Raw genomic sequence first — 27,765 nt, 5'->3', positions numbered from 1 at the left:
GTGCACGTGCGCGCCCTCCGGCTCTCCGTGCACGTCGCGCGCTGCAGCGCCATCTGCAGGGGAGATCGGGACAAACAGCACTTTCATGCATATAGTAAAGTAGCACTGAAACATTTACACTGCATGATTAAGGCAACAATGAAATAGTGAACGGTAGTGAAGAAATATTCAGTCATAGCTGCTGAATAATCAAAGTTAAAGTTACACATGTCCAAAACCATACTTGCATGACCCAATGCACATAATCAAGTCCATCCTGAAGGACTGGTAATCTTTGTAGTGCGCTGGTAATCTGAGGATACAGAAGCAGGTAGAGGCTCTTGGGAGGTCATCACTAACAACTTCCACAGCCAGACTTTCTTTAGCAACTTCCCATCCAACCCAGAACTTGAGCAGGTCATTCAGGTCCTTGCTAGATGCTGAAATCGAATAAAAAAAATCTTATTTTAAAAAATTGTTGAAGTTATTCTGCCAATTATGACAGCAACAATTTGTGGTCTTAGACAAGGCACATAATTCACTTTATTTTAAAAGGCAAAATATAACTGCCCGGGGTTCGATTCCCGCTGGGGCCATGTGTGTGCGGAGTTTGCATGTTCTCCCCGTGCTGCGGGGGTTTCCTCCGGGTACTCCGGTTTCCTCCCCCAGTCCAAAGACATGCATGGTAGGCTGATTGGCGTGTCTAAAGTGTCCGTAGTGTATGAATGGGTGTGTGAGTGTGCCCTGCGATGGACTTGCAACTTGCACCCTGTCCAGGGTGTACCCCGCCTTGTGCCCAATGCTCCCTGGGATAGGCTCCAGGTTCCCCCGCAACCCTGAAGAAGGATAAGCGGTAGAAGATGGATGGATGGATGGATGGAATATAACTGCAAAACATTTACATAGACATGAAGACACAAATGTCAGATGACGACGTATTTTTAAAATCTTATTTATATTTAATGTAAATAAAGAAGCTAATATAGTTCTGGAGGTACATTGCTGATACCATACCCATCTCAATGAACTGCCTCAAGTACCTAGAGATACGTTGGTTTGTTTCAGCTGGGTATTCCTCATCATCATCATCATCATCAGCAGGCCAGGATATTCGAGAAAGCAGCATCTACATCATGACCAGTAGACTGTTGTCTAAACATTGATATTGAATATGCTTAGACGAATTCTGAGGAGAAAAAAATCAAATATTAACCTAATGTATAAAAGTATTGATTACCTCAGAGGATCAAGAGTCTTCAGATTCCATTGGAAAAAAACACCACATCCTTCCTCTCAGTCAGAAGCGACCAAACCATTGTATCTTTAAGTCCTCGTCTGAGTGGTTTCATTTGGCGTGTTTTTCTCCCAAGGACCTACAATATTTACCAAAACGAGCAAAACAGCCAGTAAGCATCACAGAAGGCAGTTTAATTTCTGTCACTATAAATCATCCAACATATCTTCTAAATCGTTCAATGTATCTTCAGTTTGAGAAGCGCTTACTCGCTAAGCAGACAATTCATGTTTTATTTGTCACTACTTCAAAATTCTATAAGTAAAATGTGGATTAAATATGCAAGCCAGATTTACAGAGCATAGAGATCTAAAACACAAATGGAGAGAAATTCAAAAAACTACATTCATCAGAGGGCCAATAGTTCATTACCTGATACTTCAAAGGAGTTTCCATTAAAATGATCTTTACTCATAATTCCAATATACTCAGAAGACATAACATAAAACATGGTCTTGTCCAGGAGGGAAATACAGGTATTTGAATATGTAATCACATACCACAAACAAGAAATTTAAATTACCGCATCTGAAAGCGGACGTACGTAGAGCCACCTTCTGTTTTCTTCGGTTGGACCCAGGAGATCCCAAAACAAACAAAGCTCCAAATCTTTCTCATGTTGGTCCTCATCCAATGGATACTGTACATTAAGCTCAATTAAATTTTTTTATAAAATTAGTACAAAACATCCTTAGAGTAAAAAGAATACTTACTGAAAAGTTGACCAAGTATCTATATTGTATATATATACCAGGTTGATGGTCTCTCACACATCAATATCAGGGCAGTCATCCAACAGTAAAGTGGCTATATCATGTGAACCAAGCAGCAGCACATGGACAAAACCTCTGATGAGCCCTGCAAGACATGGTCTGCCATGAAGGAAGGAATGGCCGAGCAGTCGTCCTGCTACCAGGAAGAGGTCACTTTCATTAAAAGACTGTGAAGATGAGGGCACCAAGTGGTCTGGCTGCCCCTCAAACAGGCAGGTAACTCCCGTGTTTCCTGTTCAACATAAAACATGCAGAAACCTTAAAACTGTTTGACATAATTCTACTTGTTGACAGGCCAAATCAATTATAAAAATTGCCAGAAGTTAGAGTAATGATGTTGCATACCCAAGTTCAAACTGAAACCATACTTCAGTTTGTGAAGATTGTGGAAAAAAAGTGCCTGGTAACACCATCACCAATTGCAGTGTCCCCTAAAGAACACACAAAGCACACACAATAGCTACAATACTGTAGTGCTATGGTACACATTGCATTGAACTCATTTTCAACTTCATCTGCTCTTTTCTATGCTTTACCTTGCAATTGGCATCTAAGGGGGCATGCCCACTCCACATCTTTTTGCTTGTAGAAGTTTATAAGTTCTCTCTCTTGTTCTTGACCATCTGAGCTGAGGTCCATGTACATCAGAAGCGGCTTCCCAGTCTCATGGAGACGAAGAATTTCCTGGGTGTACAAGGACACAGCCACTTTGGGATCAGGGTCTGTCTTCCAATCTAGATGGGCAGAAAGCACAGATGTGGCGTGTGGCAGTGATAGATGAAATGCACACAAATGTCACCCAACAGTTATCCACTGGCATTAGTCAAGTACAAAAAGAAGCAGAAATTGTATTTACCGTTATCCACACACAGCACTTCAATTGTGTTCATTGTGTCATTGACTGTTCTACAGTTAAAAGAAAATCCACACATATAGGACACGGCACATTTTAAAAATACCATCATATTTTAATAATATCAGATTTTATCCATCTTGATTACTTTTCCCCACATATGCTGGCATGAATTTCCAAGACATCAAGGGCCATTTCTTCCTGACATATAGGACAGCAGGCCTATGGTGTATGACACATTAATACAAAAAATATGGAATAGATATGGATACAAATGTAACTAAGACAATATTGAAATGCAAAATTTATATATACACATGTACACACACATACACACATATATACACCCACACACACATATACACCCACTTTTTTTTCCTTGTCTTTCCAAAATTACATGCATTCTACAACTGGTGGTTGGTAGTGTACTCATGAAAACAAAGAGGACCATATGGTTCTTGACATACAGCACCAACAAACTAGTCAAATATATAGTGACAGTTCAATTGTACGCAACTCCAAACTTGTATCAAGTAAGATTACGTGTTCACTGTTCCCCAGTTTTTCTTATTTTATCAAGAATTACCTGTTCACTGTTGCCTGGTTCGGCGTTATCCACAATAACAACAGAGCATGAGCTGATGTGGTCAGGAAGAACTTGAAGACGATAGGATGAGTTGAATTTTTTACATATTGCCTTTGGAATGTTGCGGAAGGCCTCAGATGTTGGTGGAAATCTAGTAGTGTCAAGCTCCTGCTGGAGTGGAACTACAAATACAGTATCTCACAAAAGTGAGTACACCCCTCACATTTTTGTAAATATTTGATTATATCTTTTCATGTGACAACACTGAAGAAATGACACTTTGCTACAATGTAAAGTAGTGAGTGTACAGCTTGTATAACAGTGTAAATTTGCTGTCCCCTCAAAATAACCCAACACACAGCCATTAATGTCTAAACCGCTGGTAACAAAAGTGAGTACACCCCTAAGTGAAAATGTCCAAACTGGGCCCAATTAGCCATTTTCCCTCCCCGGTGTCATGTGACTTGTTAGTGTTACAAGGTCTCAAGTGTGAATGGGAAGCAGGTGTGTTAAATTTTTTGACACCGCTCTCACACTCCCTCATACTGGTCACTGGAAGTTCAACATGGCACCTCATGGCAAAGAACTCTCTGAGGATCTGAAAAAAAGAATTGTTGCTCTACATAAAGATGGCCTAGGCTATAAGAAGATTGCCAAGACCCTGACACTGAGCTGCAGCATGGTGGCCAAGGCCATACCGCGGTCTTTACAGGACAGGTTCCACTCAGAACAGGCCTCGCCATGGTCGACCAAAGAAGTTGAGTGCACGTGCTCAGCGTCATATCCAGAGCTTGTCTTTGGGAAATAGACATATGAGTGCAGAGGTTGAAGGGGTATGGGGTCAGCTGTCAGTGCTCAGACCATACGCCGCACACTGCATCAAATTGCTCTGCATGGCTGTCATCCCAGAAGGAAGCCTCTTCTAAAGATGATGTACAAGAAAGCCCGCAAACAGTTTGCTGAAGACAAGCAGACTAAGAAAATGGATTACTGGAACCATGTCCTGTGGTCTGATGAGACCAAGATAAACTTATTTGGTTCAGATGGTGTCAAACGTGTGTGGCGGCAACCTGGTGAGGAGTACAAAGACAAGTGTGTCTTGCCTACAGTCAAGCATGGTGGTGGGAATGTCATGGTCTGGGGCTGCATGAGTGCTGCCGGCTCTGGGGAGCTACAGTTCATTGAGGGAACCATGAATGCCAACATGTACTGTGACATACTGAAGCAAAGACTGGGCCGCAGGGCAGTATTCCAGCATGATAACGACCCCAAACACACCTCCAAGATGACCACTGCCTGGCTAAAGAAGATGAGGGTGAAGGTGATGGACTGACCAAGCATGTCTCCAGACCTAAACCCTATTGAGCATCTGTGGGGCATCCTCAAATGGAAGGTGGAGGAGCACAAGGTCTCTAACATCCACCAGCTCTGTGATGTCATGGGGGAGTGGAAGAGGACTCCAGTGGCAACCTGTGAAGTTCTGGTGAACTCCATGCCAAGAGGGTTAAGGCAGTGCTGGAAAATAATGGTGGCCACACAAATTGTTGACACTTTGGGCCCAATTTGGTCATTTTCACTTAGGGGTGTACTCACTTTTGTTGCCAGCAGTTTAGACATTAATGGCTGTGTGTTGAGTTATTTTGAGGGGACATCAAATTTACACTGTTACACAAGCTGTAGACTCACTACTTTACATTGTAGCAAAGTGTCATGTCTTCAGTGTTGTCACATGAAAAGATACAATCAAATATTTACAAAAATGTGAGGGGTGTACTCACTTTTGTGAGATACTGTATAACAGTATTTTATTTTGTTCTTGACAATTTTAGTATCCTTCCTGTATAGCTACAGTCTGCAGGGGCCACCACAACAAGTTTTCTATGTCCCCAACCACCTTTAAGTGAAAACAAAACATATAGAGGCAAAACCATTATAGACTATACACATACCTACACATCTACATTACAGCTACACAAGTTAATGAAGCGATAACCAATACTATACCTGCCTCCAATTCTTACCTCCTGTTCTGTAAAACAGCCAACTACCAGTGGCATCCTTCAACTTCAGGTATAATTCAGAGAGCACATCACATGCCTTTTACAGGGAAAATGAGACCACAATTATGAAACAATGAAATTAACCAAGCTAGTAGACAGTCATCTGAATATATTCAATTAGTCAAACAACATATGACAGAACAATATTACTTACCACCTCATGAGTCATATTTTCATCTAAATGTCCTGTTCGGCATCCCAATCCTGCTTGAGTGTGAAGCAGCTGCTCTTGGTCATTTGGAGACCTCTCACTCTGGTTTGGGAGAAGGTGGAACAATACCTGAAAAGGCTTTGGTTTGCTGGGTACAGGATATGCACCAGAAAAACGGCGTTTTACTTTGCGATTTACAAACAATTATGGGAAGGATCTAGAAGAAAAGGATTTCTTCTAATTATCAAAAAAGACATAGCCTACCTATATACCGGTAAACTATTATGTTTTAATAGAATACAAAGTGCTAAACCTGGTCATATCTGCCTGAACAGATGTCCTTGCTGTGTGTCCTCCTTGACTGTGTTGTCTGTAAATTAAAAAGTATTTACAAAATATTCTCAGTAAATGGTGTACAAATGTACAACATACAAAATACATACAAAATACTACCTGTTGCTGTCCTGGCTAGACCCAGCTGAACCTCCTTGAAAACTGCTCAACAAGGACACAAGATGCATGGCTGACCTCAGCACTTCCTCATTGCCTGCCTAGTAAAACAGTCATGAATGCAATGTACTCCATATACTGTAGAAACAGAACTGTGACACCCCTTTGACTTCAGTGGAACAAGCTTTTGCCCAGTATAGTAGTGCATGGTGCACCTCAAAGGTTTCAAACATTCAGTTGAACTCTATCTGGTTTAACTGCTATGAGTGACTGCTTACTTCAGCCTGAAGGACTGAAACCCTATTGTAATTGTAAGGATTTTTATTATTCTTTTTTTATTTTATTATTATTCTGCCCTAAAACTGATTGTGCAGACCAAATCATAAGTATTAGAGAGCTGAAACTTTGAGGGAAGGTAGAACCCCAGAGTACTACAGCGTTGCAAAGTTTCGGCCCGTATACAATCTATGGATGTTTTAGATCAATATTTATCTTAAAAAAGTTGAAGTTTTGATTTACCTTTGCAAGGGCACAAAGTGGGCATGGCCACTTTTACTTAAATGGCTACAACTCTTGAAAGGAATGAGAAATTTTCACACACACACACACACACACACACATTATATATATATATATATATATATATATATATATATATATATATATATATTAATGCTCAATGTCCAAAATAACCTTTAACACATGTGTTTTTTGTTTTTTTTTATCTTGTTGAAAGATAGTTTCATAAGACAATCTAGACTTTAACCAATAGGTGTCACCACTGCACTGCTAAAGTTTGTCCCTCATAGCACCATACACGCTGTAGCAGACATTGAGGGGCCCTGAAAAACTATTCAGAAATGCGTGCATCCATATTTGGTTTGATGTGATGCTTAAAGTATGCCTCAGCCTCCGATGGTGATTTAAAAGAAAGTATAGTGTTATCAAAAGTGAACTGTAAATCTGTTGGATGGTTAAATAAATGTTATTTAAATGCAATTTTCTTTCTTATTGTTAGTTAATGGAGGCAAAGATGGATGCAGTTGCAGGTAAAACAGCTTTTAATAATACACAGGTAAACAAATCCAAATCAATAGGCAGATTCAAGGTCAAAAAAGCAGGTAAACAAACATGCTCAAAACAAGAGAAGCACTAAACAAATAAAGGCTTGGTATAGTCAGGTGCACAAAGATAAACTGATCATATACTTTGCGAATTGCTTATGAATAAAACTCTCTTTTTTTAAGAATCCTGAGTGAGTGCACCTGATTGAACACAGGTGACTGTGAGCAGGGTTGCTTGTCTGCTCTGGGGAATGTAGGCTGGGGCGGCCATGATGGTAGGTGTTTGCTGGGAACTGGAATTCATGGACTGCTGTAACCCGACACATCACTTTTAGGGGGACACACGTTAATATTACTTTTGGTTGAGATACCTGCAAAAGAGAAACATATTTCAGTTCAGGAAAGTCTGTAAATTACAGGTCATCACACATTTCAGAACCTTTTCTGTTTTTATTGTAAAATTTTAACCTATTAATTAAAGTGAAAAACAATAAGAATCATTTTAGGGGGCTAAATGAAAAAAAAAATTACAATAACCTGCTTGCATAAGTGTGCACACCTTTGTATAACTGGGAAGGTGGCAGTGTTCAGAATCAACCAATTACATTCAAACTCATGTTAAATACTAAGTTGTATACACCTGCCATCAGATAAAGTGAATGATTACCCCCAAATAAAGTACAGCTGTTCCTATATTTCCTGTGTCTTAAATTTATTACCACATTCCCCCCTTTGAGGATCTCTAACCCTCACTCTTCTCTTAATTTAAGGTATACCTATGTATAAATACTGCCTTTTTCACCCTTTGGCCACCATGAGTCAACTGTCTTATTGTTACTGTTATATACCCTGCGTGCCATCTGTCCAATCTCTCCAGCCCTATATCGTTCACTGCAGATGAGACCTCTACAATTGCCTGACCTGGGTGTCTCTCAAGCAAATTTCAAGCTATCGAAGGTAAAAAGTCTCAAGAGTAAAAAGTCACTCTTGTACTGCTGTCCCATTCAAAATAACATGGCAGCTGTAAAACTGGACGTAATGACCTATCACCAGGCTGAGCAGGACACACATACCAATACACTGTCATGGCTTCTACTTGGGTAGATAACTAATTCAAGGTGCTCAGGTAATTGGCTGATGTGAGTTGTTACTATGTTGTTGAGTACTGAATATCCAGTGGTACAACTGATCATATTCTGCTGACTACATCATGCAATAATAATGCTCCTATTTTTGACTACATTTAATGGTAATATCCTTATTGCGTTCCTATTTTCTCAGATAGGCCTTATTGACCACTACCTTGCATTTTCAGGACTCAAAAGAAAAATTCCCACCCTGCCAGCACTGCGTTCTTGACAGTGGCTACATCTGGCTCAGTTTAATGACAATATGCATCACCGTAACCACAATACACATCATGATATAAGTATAACCCTCCAACAGCCCATTCTGATCCATATGTAGCACTTGTATGCTCTGATACAACTTTATTGAGCTACTGGACCTGTTCTATGTTTGGATGGAGTGGGGTAACTGTGAAAAATTAGACCAGAGACCAGGTTCTTTATATACAAAAGCCAGCAGTTTACTGAAGATCAACAAAGACAATACATTAAACAGACATCAGAACCAATGAATAGTCCTGCAAGTAGCAAAAGGTAGGTAGAACCCACTTTAATCCTTTTTTTCCTCTTTCCCTTTCCTTCACCTAGGTCACAAATAATTTGGTTTACCTAGCTTATTTTATTAGATTAGACAGGTCTAAGTATCTTAATTTAGGTTAATAGGGTGTGCCTATTTTCTCTTTCTCTATTTGCCTTTTTTCTTGCGTTAACTCTTTTTTTCCTTCCCTTACAGGTGAGAAAACATTTATGTCAGTTCCAAATCAAAATCAATTCAAGTAAAACACTCTTAAACCTTGAATCATAACATTCACAATGATGAAACAGAATACAATGTGAAATAACACTTCAGATCCAGTTCAAGTTCAGTTTCACTTATACCTTCAAATTCAATTAAGATCAATAAAGTTCAGTTCAGTTCCAAGGGAAAAAATTAGTCCCAACACTCCTACTGCTCTGGCAGCGAGTTTACCGGCGTCCCATCGCACACAGCAGATCCTCTCTGGCACGAAGAAGCCGACTTGACACTAGCAACTTTGTCCATGGGTTTGCCTCGCCATCTTGTATCCCATGTCTGTGTGTGTGTGTGCGTAGTCCCCACACGCGGCAGACCAAAATCCAATTTCAAACAGGAACATAAACAACAACAACAACAACAACAAAACAAAACCTGACCTGTATAACAGGGCATAAAAGAAATATATTATTCTAACCACATGAATAAAGCAAATACCCCTTTACAATTTCTGTGAAATGTAACATTACTGCTACATTACTGTACATGTTTAACTAGGCCTCAGAATAGTGACAGAAGTACCTCTCTCCTGCCGTCAGGCCGATAACATCTTTTTCCTTTACATAAGCTAAAACTCACATTTAATTAACTTAACACAATATAAATTCACACTTTGCTTCTATAACTTATATAACTATAAGTTATTACTGGTAAATAGTGTTTGCGGCTTTCTCCAGAGTTACATCGTTAGCTCTTTGCTAGCATTTACAGCATTCACTTCACGTCATCACGTGGAAAGTGCAGACACAAAACTCAGGCTAGACCTCAGGCAAAGAGAGCAAGGCCCATGGACAACTCCAGCACTCTGGATTCTTTCTTCAAGAAAGCTTAGTTTCCTTTTAAACATGGATCCTTCACTTAATCAATTTTACATCATATTATTTAATGATATCACTGTCTATGATTTCATTTACAAATTGTTACTTCATTCCGTCTTGACAAAATTGAAACAAACAAAACAACCCCACAAAAAAGTGCATAAAAATCTACATTCCCTAAATCATGTTTTTCTCTGGCTTGCATATATGAACATGCTATAAACATACAACAACAAAAAAATTCACTTCTTGGGTAGAAAACTGTTAAGCGTCTAAGCTTGAGAATTTTTGTTCCTTTCCAATGATTATTTTTATAAATATTATGGTGTTGCTTTTTAGTGTGGTGTTGCTTTTTAGTGTGGTGTTTTGGATGAGTAGTGTTGTGCTCAGTTACCCCCACAAGAGGGCAACACAGTATAACTACCTAGAAATCTGTTGTCAAATGCTAATTGGTCATGTTAACTGGAATGTTATATCAGAAACTATATTTGTGTGCATTAGTGATGCAACACAACTACGTTTACAAATACGAGACATATTATTCGTTTTTCTTTTAGAAAGCATGCCAGAAAGGTGAGTAACTGCCTGATACGGGTTGCTATGGTTTAAATTAAGCTACTAGTTTTTTGTCATTATATAAAGTTAATATATCTCTAGTCGAGAACCAGTTCTGTACTCGAGTGATTTAGCTGAGGTTGAGGAACTGTCAGAGCCAGAATTCACACACCGTACTGACAGATATGCCATTTCTACGTCTGGGTTATTTATTTTTCCTTCTATTTCTGGGGCAATAATGGTAGGGTATATATTTAATTTAAACAGAAGAAGAAAAAAAAAAAAACATTCCCACTTTAGGTTTAAATCCAAATACATATTTCAGCACTATACAGCTGTAGATAGTGGCATTGTGGTACACCCATTGTACGTGTGTATTGCAAGCTTAAAAACAAACATTTCAGAATTTCACACTTATTACCCAAACTAACTAACATTTAGCTTCCCACCCATCATTTCTGGGTCTTATAAGTCATTCTCAAAGAAGGGCTTGTAGTTTGAATTGAATGGGTGTTACTCCAAACTTCAATAACACAACTTACATTAGGAGTTAGTGATGCACTGAAGCAATTTTCTTTGAAAATTGTTAGAAATGGTATTTGCACTTGTTCTACCAAATACATTTGCCTTCTTTTGTGAGTTACGTAAGTAGTGACTGATTTGTTTCGTGTTTGCATGACATCACAGGCATCATTCAGCTGTGCTTGTATCCTCTGAGCTGAAAGAGACTGAGAGACAGAAAGGACAAGCATAGAGACTCATGGTACTGGGTTGCTGGTACTGGGACAACGGCTGCAGTTTGGTGACTTGTCCAATCCCTTTGGTACCTCCATGTCTGAAAAGTAGCTTGGCTCCCACTTTGAGGTACTCTGGATGTTTTATGAACTGGAAGCGTGCCACTGCTTTCTCACCTGTCCGTAGCTCCTCCTGACAGAGAAGGATGAATGACGGATAGATACATTTCTTGGTGTTATATATTTTTCGTTCATATTCATAGACTACCCCAATTTCTGTCGATATAAATGGTACTGAATCAGTCAGAGAGGAATAAAGATGGACAATAAGAAAGCACGTGATCACATAGCAGGCGCTAGCAAGACTAAGCATGCGCATACTACTATGTACGTACACTACCAGTCAAAATTTTAGACACACTCATTCTTTATTTGTATTCCCCCTGTTGGAAACTCTCTATTCTCTATTCCCTCAGATATGTCTAAGTATGTTTAGGTTATAGTTTAATTTCTGTCTCATGAACTTTCCAGAACCTGTCTGATGTGTGCGTGCCAGTAAACATGTCACCATAGGAACTTCCTATTTTCTGTTAAGTGAACCATACCATATATGTTCAGAAACCTGTACGTTCTTGTATTGCCTAAGATGTTTTCAGACAGTTTAACTGCCATGTTATTTCCACACAGCAGTACACCTACCCAGGATATCTGTGAATCTGCAATAAACCAGACGTCTCTCTGAACTGCTCTGGTTGCCAGTGTGTTCATTTAGACTTTCCAGGTCTGCATACTCTCCGTGGTAAACCACATGCGCTAGTTTTTCTTTCGAGTAAATGAACCAAGAGGCTGAAAAGGGTGACGGAGGAAAGGTGAAGATAAAGCTGTTATTTGCTTTATCCCAACCCCCCCCCCCACACACACACACACACACATTTTATAATAATAATAATAATAATAATAATAAAATCAAAATAATTTAGTATTTTAGCATCTTCAAAGTAAACACCCTTTTTGTCTAGAATTTCCAGAAATATATTCTTGGCATTTTCTCAAACGATTTCTTGAGGAATCCCCCTGAGATGCTTTTTAAACAGTATTAAAGGAGTTCCCACCTACGCTGGACACTCATCGGCTGCTTTTTGGAATATTTTGCTCCAAAAAAATGTTAGTGTTCTAATGAAGAAATGAATATGTTGGCGCGATTATTTTTTTTTTGTCTACAACACCGATTTCAAACATTTAATAATACACTTTCAGATCAAAAGGTTTTTAAGCTTATGAGAAACATTTCAGCCGAGTGTCCACAAACATTTGACTGGTACTGTACGTACTACAATACGGACAGTCTCGCACATATTAAAACTGGAGAAGTGTTTAGATCTTACCGCAAAGAACGAATCCAAGTTGCCTAGAAACTCATTAGCTTGTGTTCATACCATGCTGTGGTATGAAAAGTCCACTGCATGCTCCTGATTAATGTCATTGTTAATTTTTGCCCCAAAGCCTTAACATTGTGCCCCTACAATTAAACAATGATTGGCCCGTGTCCTGTATCATAAGTTTCATACTATTTATATAGTATTTGTGTCCACTCAAAGCTTTTATCAGCTAGCGAAGGCATTCTAAGGATCTTGTAAATGAATAAAAAATAAAAAACTAAGCTAACAAATCACATGGTCAGATCAATGCGTGTGAGCTTTAGGCAGCCATCTAGAAGATAATGACATAGCTAATGGTTACTGTAAGCCTAGTAATGTACTGTGTAATATTTTCCCTGGAATTCCTTATCCCAGTGTTCTGTGTTCTACCCGCTACTCTTATCATACAACTGATAAAGTAGAATTACTTTCTCTTACCTTTCTCAGGAAGTGAAACCTTCTTGCCTCTGGGCTCGAGAACCCTTTGAAGTCCTTTTTCTTCTCTTGAAGGCTGATAACAAAAGGAGTCGTACTCTTGCAGTGAGATATACGAATCGTCCTTGGTATGGACTTCGGTTTATTAACGTGTAGCAATGTAACTCGTCCGTTTCGTTTTGTACCAAGTACGCCACCCCAAGAAAAGGGGGATAATAAAGACTATGCCACGTGTAGCTATGCGGCTCGTTTTGTATCCTGCCAACTACGCCACCTGTAGTAATGTGGCTCATTCATTTCGTTTTGAACCAACTTCGCCTCCCCGAGAAAATGGGGAAAATAAAAAGACTACGCCACGTGTAGCAATGTGGCTCGTTTCGTTTAGATACTATAGTGATCCTGCCGACTACACCAAATGTAGCAATGTGGCTCGTTTTACTCTACAACTACTACTGTGTAGCTATGCGGCTCATTTTGTTTTGGACCAACTACGCCACCCCGAGAAAATGGGGAAAATAACCCATATAAAAGACACGCAAGTACGTTCCACGTAGAACAGGCAAGAGGCATGGGTTTCCATATAAAAATACATTTTATTTTAAAGTTTAAAAGACTGGCCAAGAATTATTTTTAAAAAAGGAGCAGCCAACACAATCAGGCATTGGTTAAATAAAACTATCACAAGAGGAAATTAACAATAATCATAGGAGAACTGAGGCTTCCTGTATGAAGGGCAGGCTAGTACGACAGCACCAGCTATACAAAAGGGAAAAGCACCCCACTAATCAGAATCATACCCACAAAATTCACTGCAAATAAACACAGCAATAATGACGACCCTTAATTAAGTAAAGCCAAAGGTGCAGCAAAGAACTCCCCCCAGCCTCAGGAAGCACTCAGCTCCTACAAGGAAAAAACAAAAACACACAAAATCAATTACAATAAGCTCAAAGCAGACAAACAAAACAAACTTACTGTCACAAAAACACAGATAACCTCAAGCTCAAACTGATTACAGGTAGCAAGTTTACCAAGACTGACCAAAACCACTACTACCACATAGCAGTATCAGCATAATTGATAAACTGTTACAACACAGTTGAATTAAAGAAAACTGATCTTAGTGACAGTAACCAACACAAAACAAAATAATGAAACAAAGCAGAACAAAATAAAGCCAAACAATCAAGCAGCCCCAAAGCAGCATCAAGCAGCAACAAAGCAGCAACGTGGCTCCGTGAGTGAGGGGGAGGCGCTATACAGATATCACCACATCTCACTCAGCCCGCCTTAACACATGCCAAATCGAGGACCCTAAGAACAAACAGGTGTTACAACCTCAATTTGGAAAGCATGCAAGATAGTTTAGCTCGAGTAACAGAACTAAACAATTTACCTACCGTGATCTGATGACACGATACTCACGATGGCACATACGAACATCATGATGGCGTCTTTAATAGTTGTGACAGCAACAGCTAGCGTGCCAACCGGAGCTACGTTAAATTACCATGCTACACGGTTGGAAGCCTTGATGGCACACCACACCGATTGTGAGCAGCACATCACACCTGCACACAGTCTCGGTAGCCCAACGTCACACTAAACAAGTAAATCGCATGGTAAATGGACAACGCTAGCATCAAACAGCTAAGCAACAAAGCTAAAAACACATACCTCTGTAGTCCATAGCAACTAAAGGAAGGGGCGGGTTTTCGACCATGACGCATTCTGGGAGGCATAAACAACCACTTATATACTGTGGTAGAGAGAGAGCCCATTGGCCATGTAGTTAATAAGGGTGACGTTTCAACCATGACACACCCCACTACAAAAGTAAAGAACGAAAGGATTACAATTACCTTTAACTCAAAATATAAACAAAAAATAAAATAAGAAAAGCCTTAGACCATGCAGGATCTGAATAGTGGTTTTCTTTCCAAGAAATTAAAACGACAAGACCTTCACCCGAGGAATGGCAAGTCTATGCTGGCTTCTTCCAAGTATTTATACCTTTTTCTACTGCGGTTTCAGGTGCTAGGGTTTAAGCTTGATGATCAAAATATCATGAGGTTTTTGTGCACCAGCTCGCTTTCTGCAGAAAAACTTAGAATATAGCAGTCTTTTCTCAGAAAAGCGTACAGCGCTAGCTCGCTTTCTTAAGAGAAAAACAAGAATGTAGCGGTTATTTCTAAAAAAAAAAAAAAAAAAAAAAACACGTACAGCATAAAGTTCAACATATTGGTAAAGAATGCTTACTTAAGAGAAAAACAGGAAGCTGTGTGGTTTAAGAAACAGAATGCATGTTCTCTCACGTTACACTAATATGCTTCAATGTCATACCTATGCGTGCTATCAATTTCTCCAATTCAGCCTCCTGATTCAAGGCACTCAGCACTCTATCACATTTTTCCATTAAACGATTACTTTCCAATATTAGTTCTTCAGTTCTATTCACATCCAGCGTGTCGAGTTGTAAAGCTCGCAGGTCTCGCTGGAGAACGTCAGGATCAGCCTTCTTAGCGGAAGATTTTCCTATCCGTCTTTCTCCATATCGCTGGATACCTTGGGGCAGGCTTGTTCCCTTTTTTCTTCTTGGACCTCTTTTTCTCCTGACGCGATTGTATTTCCCCGGGCTGTCAAGGTTGAGGTTCTTTTCATAGTTTAATCATAAAACATATTTCAAGGTAGTTATAATATATGAACTTAACATATTTTATCAGCTTGTATATACATTAAGCAAGAAATAACGGCAGGGCTGAGACTACAAATTCCGGAGATCTAGGTCTCCTAGAACAACTGCCAGGCTAAATTAATAATTAAATAGACATCTGTGATCTTATACTCTCTAGAACATTGTGCATGAGTAACCCCCATGTAGGTATGAATCAAAAAATGTGAGAAAAAGAAAGAGAGACACAGGGACGTATGTATGTCATGTATGGCAACAAGTATACAAACACAATCTCACCTTCCCTTGCAGAGCCTCCACTGTGGCCATCTGTGTCACGTTGCCCACGTGCACTGTCACCTGGATGCCCTTGTGGAAAGTCTTAGCATGGAAGAGCAATACAATCTCAGCTTCAAACATCCAGCAGATAGTGGGATTCATCTCCGGACTCACTATCACCATTCCCTACAGTAAAAAAAGAATGTGTACGTAAGAGCACGGAAAAAAAACCAAGCCCTCTAACCGAATCATCCCTTGCACGCAGAGACGCACACAAACCTTTTTGTAACAACGAGCGGTCGAACTCGCCCAGTGCCAGTGTAGCTGCCTGTCCTGCCCGAAGCTCTCTACACGCTGATCCGTTTCCCTGGATGCTGCACACGGTGAGATTGCAGAACTGGCCGTCATCCATTGGCCCTACCGCTAACTGCTCCCCCTCTCGGCAGATCCTGCTGCACTGAAGCAAGGTCGGATTAGGACATGGTTAATTAAAATAAATAAATACATAAATAAATAAATAAAATAAAATTTAAAAAAGCTTCCGCTTCTACATCCACTATGACTCAAAATGTCGTACTTGTTATTACCTGTAAAGAGTTCCACCCACTACAGTCCCAACAGCAGGTACTGTATAAATCTCATGAACCTGCAGGACAAATTAAAACCAGGGTAAATCTCGAGTTCTCGGGTGAAGAAGAATTTCTTTAAAAGAAGGATTAGGGCATGTTCCATATTTGCTTTGTAAGATTGTACGAACCTGGAACTCGGTGAGTTGCTGCATGAGCTCCTCATTCTCTTTGCTGTTGCTGAGGGGAGGCAGGATTTTAAAGAACACCTTGAGCAGCTCTAGGTTCTCCACCGATACTCTGGACAACGTGAAGACCGGCGTGACGCTGTACAGAGCAACAACGGAAAGTCGAAACGAATGAGACAGAGGGTAAAGGACAGCAAGACAGTCAGGTCTGAGAATTGCAAATTATAATTCAGTTTCTTAGTGCAATGAAACGGAATCTTTTCTAACAAGACATCAAAAGTAAAAAATAAAATAAAATAACAAATAAATAAACACCAAGACCAATTCGGGTTAAAACTGTTGAATATGCCCTGTTTCCAGTGCTTATTATTATAGTGGTTTAAATAAATAAATATATAAATAAATAAATATATAATCCACCTGGGGGACTGTGCAAACTGCTGGGCCGCAGTGACTGCATCGCCTTCGTTGTTCACCACAAGTGGAATTTTGTTGCAGCCGGGCTGCTTGAGGACACGCTCCAGCTGCCGCACAGTTCTCTCCACCGTGCCTTTTGTGCACAGATCCACCTTACTGACCACGATGAAGATCGGCACCTTCAGAGCCATCGCCAGTCTGAAGTGCTCCCGCGTGGTGCCCACTGAAAATCAGATCATCGCATTTGCGTGGGTGATCACTTGTTGTAGACTTGACATGTATAAATCTACACACGTTATTTTGAACTTTAGCACTCCTCACAGGAAAACAAAGAAATCTAATGCATGTTTATGCTTTCAAGAGTAATAGATATTTCAGGATGCATCTCGGCAGTCATCGTAAGGGAGAATCGTGGCGAAGACAAAAGATGTCGACTTTGTATACAATTACATAAACACTGGAGACCTTATCCTAAAGGATATTCTATAGTCCATAATGAACAAGTTCCAGAAGCAGCTGTATTTTTTACATGTATATTTGTAGGTAATACGTGAGCTATTCATATAGATGTGTGTTTGAACAGCAGCTCTGAGAGCAGAGAGGATCTAGAGAGGTCACGTCAGGGTTGACAAATACAATTATATCAGAACAGAACATACCTGTCCACTAACCAAAGACAACAATATCAAGGAAAGCTATATCACAACCTAGAGAAGAACAAAGCCTTTTTTCCCCCTAAACCTAATGCTAAAAAAAAAAAAAAAAAAAAGAACAAAATAAACTGATGCCTCATTTATTGCCTTACGAGAACCTACTGCTACTCGTATATATATATATTTTTCATCCTTCGGTCACCCTTGTTTCCCTGAGCTCGTGCCACGACTTTGTTATGTAAAACATGTTTTTGGTTTTCTCAAACATAATCTGAATGCTTTTTTCCCACCCTTGCTCCACATCTATACAAATGCTTTCCTGGGTACTCCGCTAGGTCTTTTGATGTAGCACTGAATCCAGCATGAAGGTTGTAGAATGCAATGATCAGACGTATACTTTTGTTACAATTCTAAATGATTTCTGCCTGCTGATAAAGACAATTCTGCTCTGGGGTGCATCTCAGGCCAGAAGGCAGGACTGCAGGAGAATGAAATTTGATTTAACAGTGGACATAAAATGTCATATGCTACCACACAGAACGACATTATTATTTAAAAAGTGATCGTACAGAATCAATATTATACAAAAGATAGAAACTACAGCACCCAAATAGCCTGGGTTGGGACCTGACCCTAGCCTTAACCCATAAGACAGTACAATAAAGAACACCTCATTAAATGTCATTAAAGACGTTCATTGAATGTCATTAAAACCCATTAGGGACAACACAACAACGTGATCTATACAACTTCCTGTTGTGCGATAATGGCAAGTGGTGCTTAATTCCACCAAGAACAGAACATCCCTGGATTTTAAACAAAATAGTCCTCTTCAGTGCTGCCTGGTTCAATGCAAATAAGATACAAAGCAAATGGCTTGACAGCAATAAAAAGGAAATGGTCTGGCAAAAGCAGGAAGCACAGTTTTTGCTTTTTTTAAAATATACAGTAAAAATAAACTTGATATCAACTTAAGCTCTGGACATATGACATATAAACCCTGATCCCTCACCTCTCCTTTGCCGTTAAAGCCCAGGATCTCAAGGCTGATACTGGAGGTCCTTCCTGTCCGAATCTCATGGAGATGCCCAAAGAGGTGTAGTCGTGCTCTGCCCCTACCGTTGTCCAGCTCCCCTTGAGTAAGCTGGGAGGAGTGTGGACTTCCCTGAGGTCACGTTGCCCAGCACAGCTACCCAGTCCAGGAACTATGAATACAACCGTATTAAAGTGTCAGAGAACTTGTTCATCGCATTAGGGCTGCACAATTAATGGAATATCGATTGCGATTACGATTTTGACTGCCCACGATTAAATGAACATGATCGACTGCGATATTGAAGTTCGGCCTCTGCTCATAGAACAATCCGCTGTTTTCTCCACTCAAATCAAGCGCTTCCTACACTTACAGCCAATCACACAGGGCGACGCAGGGATGACGTCATTTCGTAATGCCAAAACCAGGAAATGGAGTTTCTCTGCGAGCTCCAGCGCTTGTGCAAGGGGAAATCATGACACTAGCTAGCACGATGCTAAATGGCACTACAGAGGGAAACTCAAGGCTCTGCAGAGCGACCATTTCACTAGCATTTGTGACTGAAAAGTATTTTGTGCGACTGTGAATAAATATTTATCCGCACCGGTGCGAGTGACCTGTTCGGAGTTGTATAATACAATCAGAATAAAAACTACAGGAAGTCCAAAATGCATCTACACCGAGAAAGAGTTACTTTCACACTGCTTTTCATCTCCTCAGTCAACCGAGAAAAGTGTGTAAATACTGCAGAGAAGCCATTATGATGAAGAGAGTAACTCTACATCATCGGTTTCTCTGAACTCTCCGAGCTCACAGCCGCCATCTTTTATTGATCCCGCAAAATGGCCTGAACTTTCACCTGCTCGTGTAGACACAGCGGCTGCGCGCGGAGTAAATTAATAATAATGCTAACGCTACAAGGTGGGTTTAATTCAAACTCCTTTATTAAAAAATTCCTCACCAATCATAATCAAGAGTAGCAACTGTTCAGAAGGAGTACGCTGCTGCTCTCCTCCACGCTCTTCACCAACTCTAATACATAGCGTATTCACTTCATTTAAAACTCACGGTTGCCAGATATCATTAGAATAGTCAGTACCAGTTTCCATGTTTTGATATAAGACCCCTCAAAAAACACAATATTATCAGCAAACATGGCAACACTGTACTGGGGAAACCGATCTAAAAGGAACAACTGATAAATAAACAAACAGAAAACTAATAAAATGTCAAGATAGAAAATGTGCTTAGTAATAAACAAATAATTTAATATTAAAAATAGATATAATAAATTCATTAAATATATCTAAAATGAGAAATGAAATAATGTTTAATTACTGTGGGTTGCATTTAATATCAATTTGACATTAAGCTTAGTTCGCTATCTCCTTAGAAAGCTATTAGCCTTTTTCCTAATATAGATCATGCCTGTGTTAGTCTACTTTTAATTAGGACTCTTTATTGTTTAAGATATTTAAAAACAAATATTTTATGCTTGTTTATGCTTGTATCAATTAACCAACAGTATTTGTCATTGCTTTTATTTTAACTCAATTAACAGTGAGCGGAGAGCTTACATTTAACTGTTTATGACCTCCTGATTAAAGTTTAAATAAAAAAAGATTGGTATCTGGATCGTCCATCCATCCATCCATCCTCAACCACTTATCCATAATCGGGTCGCGGGGGTAGCAGCTCCAGCAAGGGACCCCAAACTTCCCTTTCCCGAGCCACATTAACCAGCTCTGACTGGGGGATCCCGAGGCGTTCCCAGGCCAGTGTGGAAATATAGTCTCTCCACCTAGTCCTGGGTCTTCCCCGAGGTCTCCTCCCAGCTGGACGTGCCTAGAACACCTCCCTAGGGAGGCGCCAAGGGGGCATCCTTACCAGGTGCCCGAACCACCTCAACTGGCTCCTTTCAATGCAAAGGAGCAGCGGCTCTACTCTGAGTTCCTCTCGGATAGCCAAGCTCCTCACCCTATCTCTAAGGGAGAGGCCAGCCACCCTCCTGAGAAAACCCATTTCGGCCGCTTGTACCCGTGATCTAGTTCTTTCGGTCACTACCCAACCTTCATGACCATAGGTGAGGGTAGGAATGAAAATTGCCTGGTAGATCGAGAGTTTTGCCTTCTGGCTCAGCTCTCTTTTCGTCACAACGGTACGGTAAAGCGATTGCAATACCGCTCCCGCTGCTCTGATTCTCCGGCCAATCTCCCGCTCCGATGTCCCCTCACTCATGAACAAGACCCCGAGGTACTTGAACTCCTTCACTTGGGTTATGTTCTCATTCCCTACCCGGAGTATGCACTCCATCGGTTTCCTGCTGAGAACCATGGCCTCAGATTTAGAGGTGCTAATCCTCAGCCGCTTCACACTCGGCTGTGAACCGATCCAGTGAGTGCTGGAGATCATGGGCCGATGATGCCATCAGGACCACATCATCTGCAAAAAGCAGCGATGAGATCCTCAGGTCACCAAACCGCAACCCCTCCCCACCATGACTACGCCTCGATATCCTGTCCATGAATATCACAAACAGGATTGGTGACAAAGCGCAGCACTGGCGGAGACCAACCCCCACCTGGAACAAGTCCGACTTTTTGCCGAGCATCTGGACACAGCTCTCGCTTTGGGCGTACAGAAATTGGATAGCCCTAAGAAGGGAACCCCTCACCCCATACTCCCTGAGCACCTCCCACATTAGACCCCTGGGGACCCGGTCATACGCCTTCTCCAGATCCACAAAACACATGTAGACCGGTTGGGCATACTCTCAGGCCCCCTCCAAGATCCTTGCGAGAGTAAAGATCTGGTCCGTTGTTCCACGACCAGGACGGAATCCGCATTGTTCCTCCTCAATCCAAGGTTCGACTATTGGCCAAACCCTCCGTTCCAGCACCTTGGAGTAGACTTTACCAGGGAGGCCGAGAAGTGTGATACCCCTATAATTGGCGCACACTCTCTGGTCCCCCTTTTTAAACAGGGGAACCACCACCCCGGTCTGCCACTCCTTGGGCACTGTCCCCGACTTCCACGCAATGTTAAAGAGGCGTGTCATCCAAGACATCCCCTCCGCACCCAGAGCTTTCAGCATTTCTGGATGGATCTCATCAATCCCCGGGGCTTTGCCACTGTGTAGTTGTTTGACTACCTCAGTGACCTCCACCACGGAAATTGACGATGATCCCCCATCAGCCTCCACCTCTGCCTCTACCATAGAGGGCGTGTTACTCGGATTCAGGAGTTCCTCAAAGTGTTCCTTCCACCATGCAATTACTTCCTCAGTTCAGGTCAACAGCATCCCATCCTTACTGTATACAGCTTGGATGGTTCCCCGTTTCCCCTTCCTGAGGTGGCTGATGGTTTTCCAGAAACACCTTGGTGCCGACCGAAAGTCCTTCTCCATGTCCTCTCTGAACTTCTCCCACACCCACTGCTTTGCCTCTTTCATGGCAGAAGCTGCAGCCCTTCTGGCCTGTCGGTACCTTGCAACTGCCTCCGGATTCCTCCGGGATAACCCATCCCGGAAAGCCTCCTTCTTCAGTCAGACGGCTTCCCTGACCACCGGTGTCCACCACGGTGTTCGAGGGTTACCGCCCCTTGAGGCACCTAAGACCTTGAGAACACAGCTCTCCACCGCAGCTTCAGCAATGGAGGCTTTGAACATTGCCCACTCAGGTTCAATGCCCCCAACCTACACAGGGATGCCAGAAAAATTCCACCGGAGGTGTGAGTTGAAGATCCCACGGACAGGAGCCTGGATTCAGCCAAAAAAAAAAAAAATATATATATATATATATATATATATATATATATATATATATATATATATATATATATATATATATACCGCTGGCAACAAAAGTGAGTACACCCCTAAGTGAAAATGACCAAATTGGGCCCAAAGTGTCAATATTTTGTGTGGCCACCATTATTTTCCAGCACTGCCTTAACCCTCTTGGCATGGAGTTCACCAGAGCTTCACAGGTTGCCACTGGAGTCCTCTTCCACTCCCCCATGACATCACGGAGCTGGTGGATGTTAGAGACCTTGTGCTCCTCCACCTTCTGTTTGAGAATGCCCCATAGATGCTCAATAGGGTTTAGTTCATCACCTTCATCCTCAGCTTCTTTAGCAAGGCAGTGGTCGTCTTGGAGGTGTTTTTTAGGGTCATTATCATGCTGGAATACTGCCCTGCGGCCCAGTCTCTGAAGGGAGGGGATCATTCTCTGCTTCATTATGTCACAGTACATGTTGGCATTCATGGTTCCCTCAATGAACTGTAGCTCCCCAGTGCCGGCAGCACTCATGCAGCCCCAGACCATGACACTCCCACCACCATGCTTGACTGTAGGCAAGACACACTTGTCTTTGTACTCCTCACCTGGATGCAGCCAAACATGCTTGACACCATCTGAACCAAATAAGTTTATCTTGGTTCCAGTAATCCATGTCCTTAGTCTGCTTGTCTTCAGCATACTGTTTGCGGGCTTTCTTGTGCATAATCTTTAGAAGAGGCTTCCTTCTGGGACGACAGCCATGCAGACCAATTTGATGCAGTGTGCGGCGTATGGTCTGAGCACTGACAGGCTGATCCCCCACCCCTTCAACCACTGCAGCAATGCTGGCAACACTCATACGTCTACTCATTGAGGGAACCATAAATGCCAACATGAACTGTGACATACTGAAGCAGAGCATGATCAGTATGCAGTATTCCAGCATGATAACGACCCCAAACACACCTCCAAGACAACCACTGCCTTGCTAAAGAAGCTGAGGGTGAAGGTGATGGACTGGCCAAGCATGTCTCCAGACCTAAACCCTATTGAGCATCTCTGGGGCATCCTCAAGCGGAAGGTGGAGGAGCACAAGGTCTCTAACATCCACCAGCTCTGTGCTGTCATCATGGAGGAGTGGAAGATGACTCCAGTGGCAACCTGTGAAGCTCTGGTGAAATCTATACCCAAGTAGGTTAAGGCAGCACTGGAAAATAATGGTGGCCACACAAAATATTGACACTTTGGGCCAAATTTGGACATTTTCACTTAGGGGTGTACTCACTTTTGTTGCCAGTGGTTTAGACATTAATGGCTGTGTGTTGAGTTATTTTGAGGGGACAGCAAACTTACACTGTTACACAAGCTGTACACTCACTACTTTACATTGTAGCAAAGTGTCATTTCTTCAGTGTTGTCACATGAAAAGATATAATCAAATATTTACAAAAATGTGAGGGGTGTACTCACTTTTGTGAGATACTGTGTGTATATATATATATATATATATATATATATATATATATATATATATATATATAGTGGCAAGAAAAAGTATGTGAAACATTTGGAATTTCATGGTTTTCTGCATAAATTTGTCATAAAATGTGATCTGATCTTCATCTAAGTCCAGGGTATTGACAAATATAATGTGTCTAAAATAATAACACAAAAAAAATCAGATTTTTCATGTCTTTATTGAGAACAACCAAAAAAACTTCATAGTGCTTGTGGAAAAAGTATGTGAACCCTTGAGTTAATGACCTCAAAAAAGCTAGTTGGAGTCAGGTTTTAGCACACATGGAGTCTCGTTAAGAAAATGAGTTTGGAGGTGTGGACTACAGCTACTTTGACTGATAAAAACCCCTCAAACTTTTGGAGTTTACTCTGCACAAGAGAAACACGCTTATGTGAGCGATGCCTTGACAAAAAGAGCTTTCAGAGGATCTACGATCAAGAATTGTTGACTTACATAAAGCTGGCAATTGTTACAAAGTGATTTCAAAGACTTTAGAAATTCATCAGTCTACAGTTTGGCAAACATTCTACAAATGGAGACACTTTGGGACTGTTGCTACTCTACCAAGAAGTGGGCGCCCAGTCAAAATGACACCAAGAGCACAACGAAGACTCATCAATGAGGTAAAGAAACAACCCGAATGACAGTCAAAGATTTGAAGGCATCATTGGAACTGGCTAACATCTCTGTTCATGTGTCTACAATACGTAAAACATTGAACAAGCAGGGTATCTACAGCAGGACACCACGAAGGAAGCCACTGCTTACTAAAAAGAACATTGATGCACGCCTGAAGTTTGCAAAAGACCACATTGACACTCCACAGCGGTATTGGAAAAATGTTTTGTGGACTGAAGAAACTAAGATTGAACTATTTGGAAAAACCACACAGCAATACATCTGGTGTAGAAAGGGCACAGCATATCACATTGATATATTCCAAAGGATATCAGACAATTCTTCAGAATAATGTGAGAATGTCTGTACGTCAGCTGAAACTGTGTAGAACTTGGGTGATGCAACAGGACAATGACCCAAAACACCGGAGCAAGTCCACAACAGAATGACTTCAGAAAAACAAAATCCGCCTTTTGGAGTGGCCAAGTCAGAGCCCAGACCTCAACCCAATAGAGATGCTATGGAATGACTTGAAGAGAGCCATACACATGAGACGTCCAGAGAATATGACCGAGCTGAAGCAGTTCTGCCAGGAAGAATGGGCTAAAATTCTTCCTGAACGATGTGCAGGTCTGCAGAGACACCCCACATGTGAACCTCAGAGAGCACGCCAAGTTCGTGTCCAAGGTCTATGAGACAGCCTCTCAAGCCAAGTTCCTGTCAGAAGTTGACGAGATGGCCCACAGCGTTATGCTGGCCTGTCACTCTGCCTTCCTGTTCCACTGAGGACGTCTCTCTGCCTTCCTGTTTCACCGTGTATGAGCCCATTTGGTAGTGGAATACATGGCAATTTTACATATGTATAATATTTACATACGGTATAAAAACTTCACACTATTCACACATGATTTCATAGTTTCTTTTATTAAATATCAAAAATCTAAAAAGGTGTGTGTCATAAATGACACCTACATGAACACCTTACAATTGGTTGTGTGACTGTAAGTCATTCCCTTCAAATGCTATTCAGCTTTAAATTATGGTATATTTCGTGTATGAGCCCATTTGGTAGTGAAATACATGGCAATATTCACACATGATTTCATAGTTTATTTTATTAAATGAAGATATTTATTCTCGCTCTTACTTCTGAGAGACCCTGCCTCGCTAAGATACCCTTTTTATAGCCAATCATGCTGCCAATTAACCTAATTAGTTGCAAAATGTCCAGCTGTTTCTTTTAGTAACACTTTTCCAGCCTTTTGTTGCCCTGTCCCAACTTTTTTGAGACATGTTGCGGCCATCAAATTCAAAATTACCTAATTTTTGTTCCTTAAAATGGTACATTTCCTCAGTTTAAACATTTTATATGTTTTCTATGTTCTATTGTTAATAACATATGGGTTTATGAGATTTGCAAATCAATTGCATTCTGTTTTTATTTACATTTTACACAGTGTCCCAACTTTTTTGGAATTGCGGTTGTAGACACCAGTAAATCTTACACTTCATTGCAAGCATTGGAAACTTTGTATTAAAAATCCTGTTCATTGTATCCATTGCTAAGCTTAAAGTACCTCAATTGCTGACCCATTATGTGGAAAATATTCTAGAAACAAAATGTACAACATACCATGTTGGAGGGAACATGAAACAAATATCTGATTTCATAAAACATAATTTTCTTATATTCTTTGCCAGATTCAGCAACCTGCGGGCCTTGTAATGGCAAAGACTGCACAGGAAACATCCTGGAAGAGATCACTGCACAGAAGAAACTAACATCAGGATATTTTGGTTTCTCGAAACCAAAAGGTAATGTGTAAAATCTGGTCAGCAATGAAATAAAGACAGAGGTAATCTAATAAAATTAGGAAGGAATTCAAAGGAATAAAGAATAAAATGCATTTTATATAACTATGTAGAAAAGATAGCAAACTAACATGCACTGCAAGCAATAAGAGGAACATACTGCATGTCATTGGGTAGGTAGAGAAGCAAGATGGTTTTAAATTGGGGAGGGGCAGTGAAGGCACAGAGAAGGAGAGGAAGAGGGTTCTATAGTTTTGGGGCAGCAACATAAAAAGTCCAATCTCCCATTGTGTAGAGCCGAGAAGAAGGGACAGCGAGCAGGTGAGCTGAAGATCTGAGAGTATGTGCTGATGAGTGTGGAATAAGGAAGCTAGCAAAGTAGGTGGAGACCAGACCATGAAGGGACTTAAATATCAAAAGAAGTATTTTGTACTCTACACTCCTGGGCAAAAATAAGTCCAAAATGGCAAATTAAATAATTAAACAAATGCAATCTTGAGACCTCATGTGCCACCATTTGCTCGTTTACTTTTTCTGCAGTGAACTGTTTGGGGGAAAAGCTAGAAAAAGGGAAATTTACTTCTTGCATGCAAGGGTAAAATCATTACCAGTCTTACATGGCTTATCCACATACTGATACTATGGGCATATGACTTGGTTCAGAACAAAGAAGTCAATAAGCCATTGCCTAAGTTTCAGTTAGACACATAAAGTCAGTGCTTTGGTTCATACAGTGCCCTCTACTAATATTGGCACACTTGCTAAATATAAGCAAAGAAGGCTGTGAATAACTGTCTTTATTGTTTAAACTTTTGATCTTTTGTTAAAAAAATTCAAAAAATACTCTGCTCTCATGGGTATCAAACAATTGCAAATACAACACAGGTTTATCAAAAAAAAACAAAAACTCTGTTAAATATAGGTGTGCAACAATTATTGCCACCCTTTAAGTCAATACTTTGTGCTACCTCCCTTTGCCAAGATAATGTCATATCCCAGCCCAGCCACGACTCAATTTCCCAAGAAGCAACACACACCCCTTACACACGCATGCGCTCACCTTCCCCGGAGTTCTAATCACACACACCTGTCACCAATCTCACACACACTCACATCACAGCATATAGAGACTCTTTCACC

The 27,765-nt window shown here is 40.9% G+C and overlaps 2 protein-coding genes and 1 long non-coding RNA gene across 4 annotated transcripts in view; 1 reads left to right on the top strand and 2 right to left on the bottom strand.

The window, feature by feature from the left end:
* LOC128606066 (von Willebrand factor A domain-containing protein 7-like) overlaps window positions 1-27,765 on the top strand; it is a 79,278-nt gene that overhangs the window by 7,895 nt on the left and 43,618 nt on the right. For both annotated transcript variants that reach the window (XM_053622062.1, XM_053622061.1), the window contains exon 4: window positions 26,515-26,628. In XM_053622062.1, coding sequence (XP_053478037.1) covers window positions 26,515-26,628 — 114 coding nt within the window. The remainder of the gene's footprint in view (window positions 1-26,514; window positions 26,629-27,765) is intronic.
* On the bottom strand, window positions 895-2,576 carry LOC128606069 (uncharacterized). Its single transcript, XR_008385626.1, has 4 exons — window positions 2,392-2,576; window positions 1,797-2,278; window positions 1,217-1,352; window positions 895-1,131 (listed from the first exon to the last, which is right to left on the bottom strand). It is a non-coding gene; the product is annotated as an uncharacterized LOC128606069 (long non-coding RNA).
* Window positions 13,106-20,089, bottom strand: LOC128606068 (uncharacterized). Its single transcript, XM_053622068.1, has 4 exons — window positions 18,877-20,089; window positions 16,320-17,434; window positions 16,062-16,226; window positions 13,106-15,743 (listed from the first exon to the last, which is right to left on the bottom strand). The coding sequence occupies exons 2-4, from the start codon at window positions 16,446-16,448 to the stop codon at window positions 15,402-15,404; spliced, it is 636 nt and encodes a 211-aa protein (XP_053478043.1). The 5' UTR covers window positions 16,449-17,434; window positions 18,877-20,089; the 3' UTR covers window positions 13,106-15,401.

Source organism: Ictalurus furcatus, chromosome 3 (genome assembly GCF_023375685.1).
Source record: "Ictalurus furcatus strain D&B chromosome 3, Billie_1.0, whole genome shotgun sequence".
NCBI lineage: Eukaryota > Metazoa > Chordata > Actinopteri > Siluriformes > Ictaluridae > Ictalurus > Ictalurus furcatus.
This window is presented reverse-complemented; position numbering and strand designations above follow the sequence as displayed.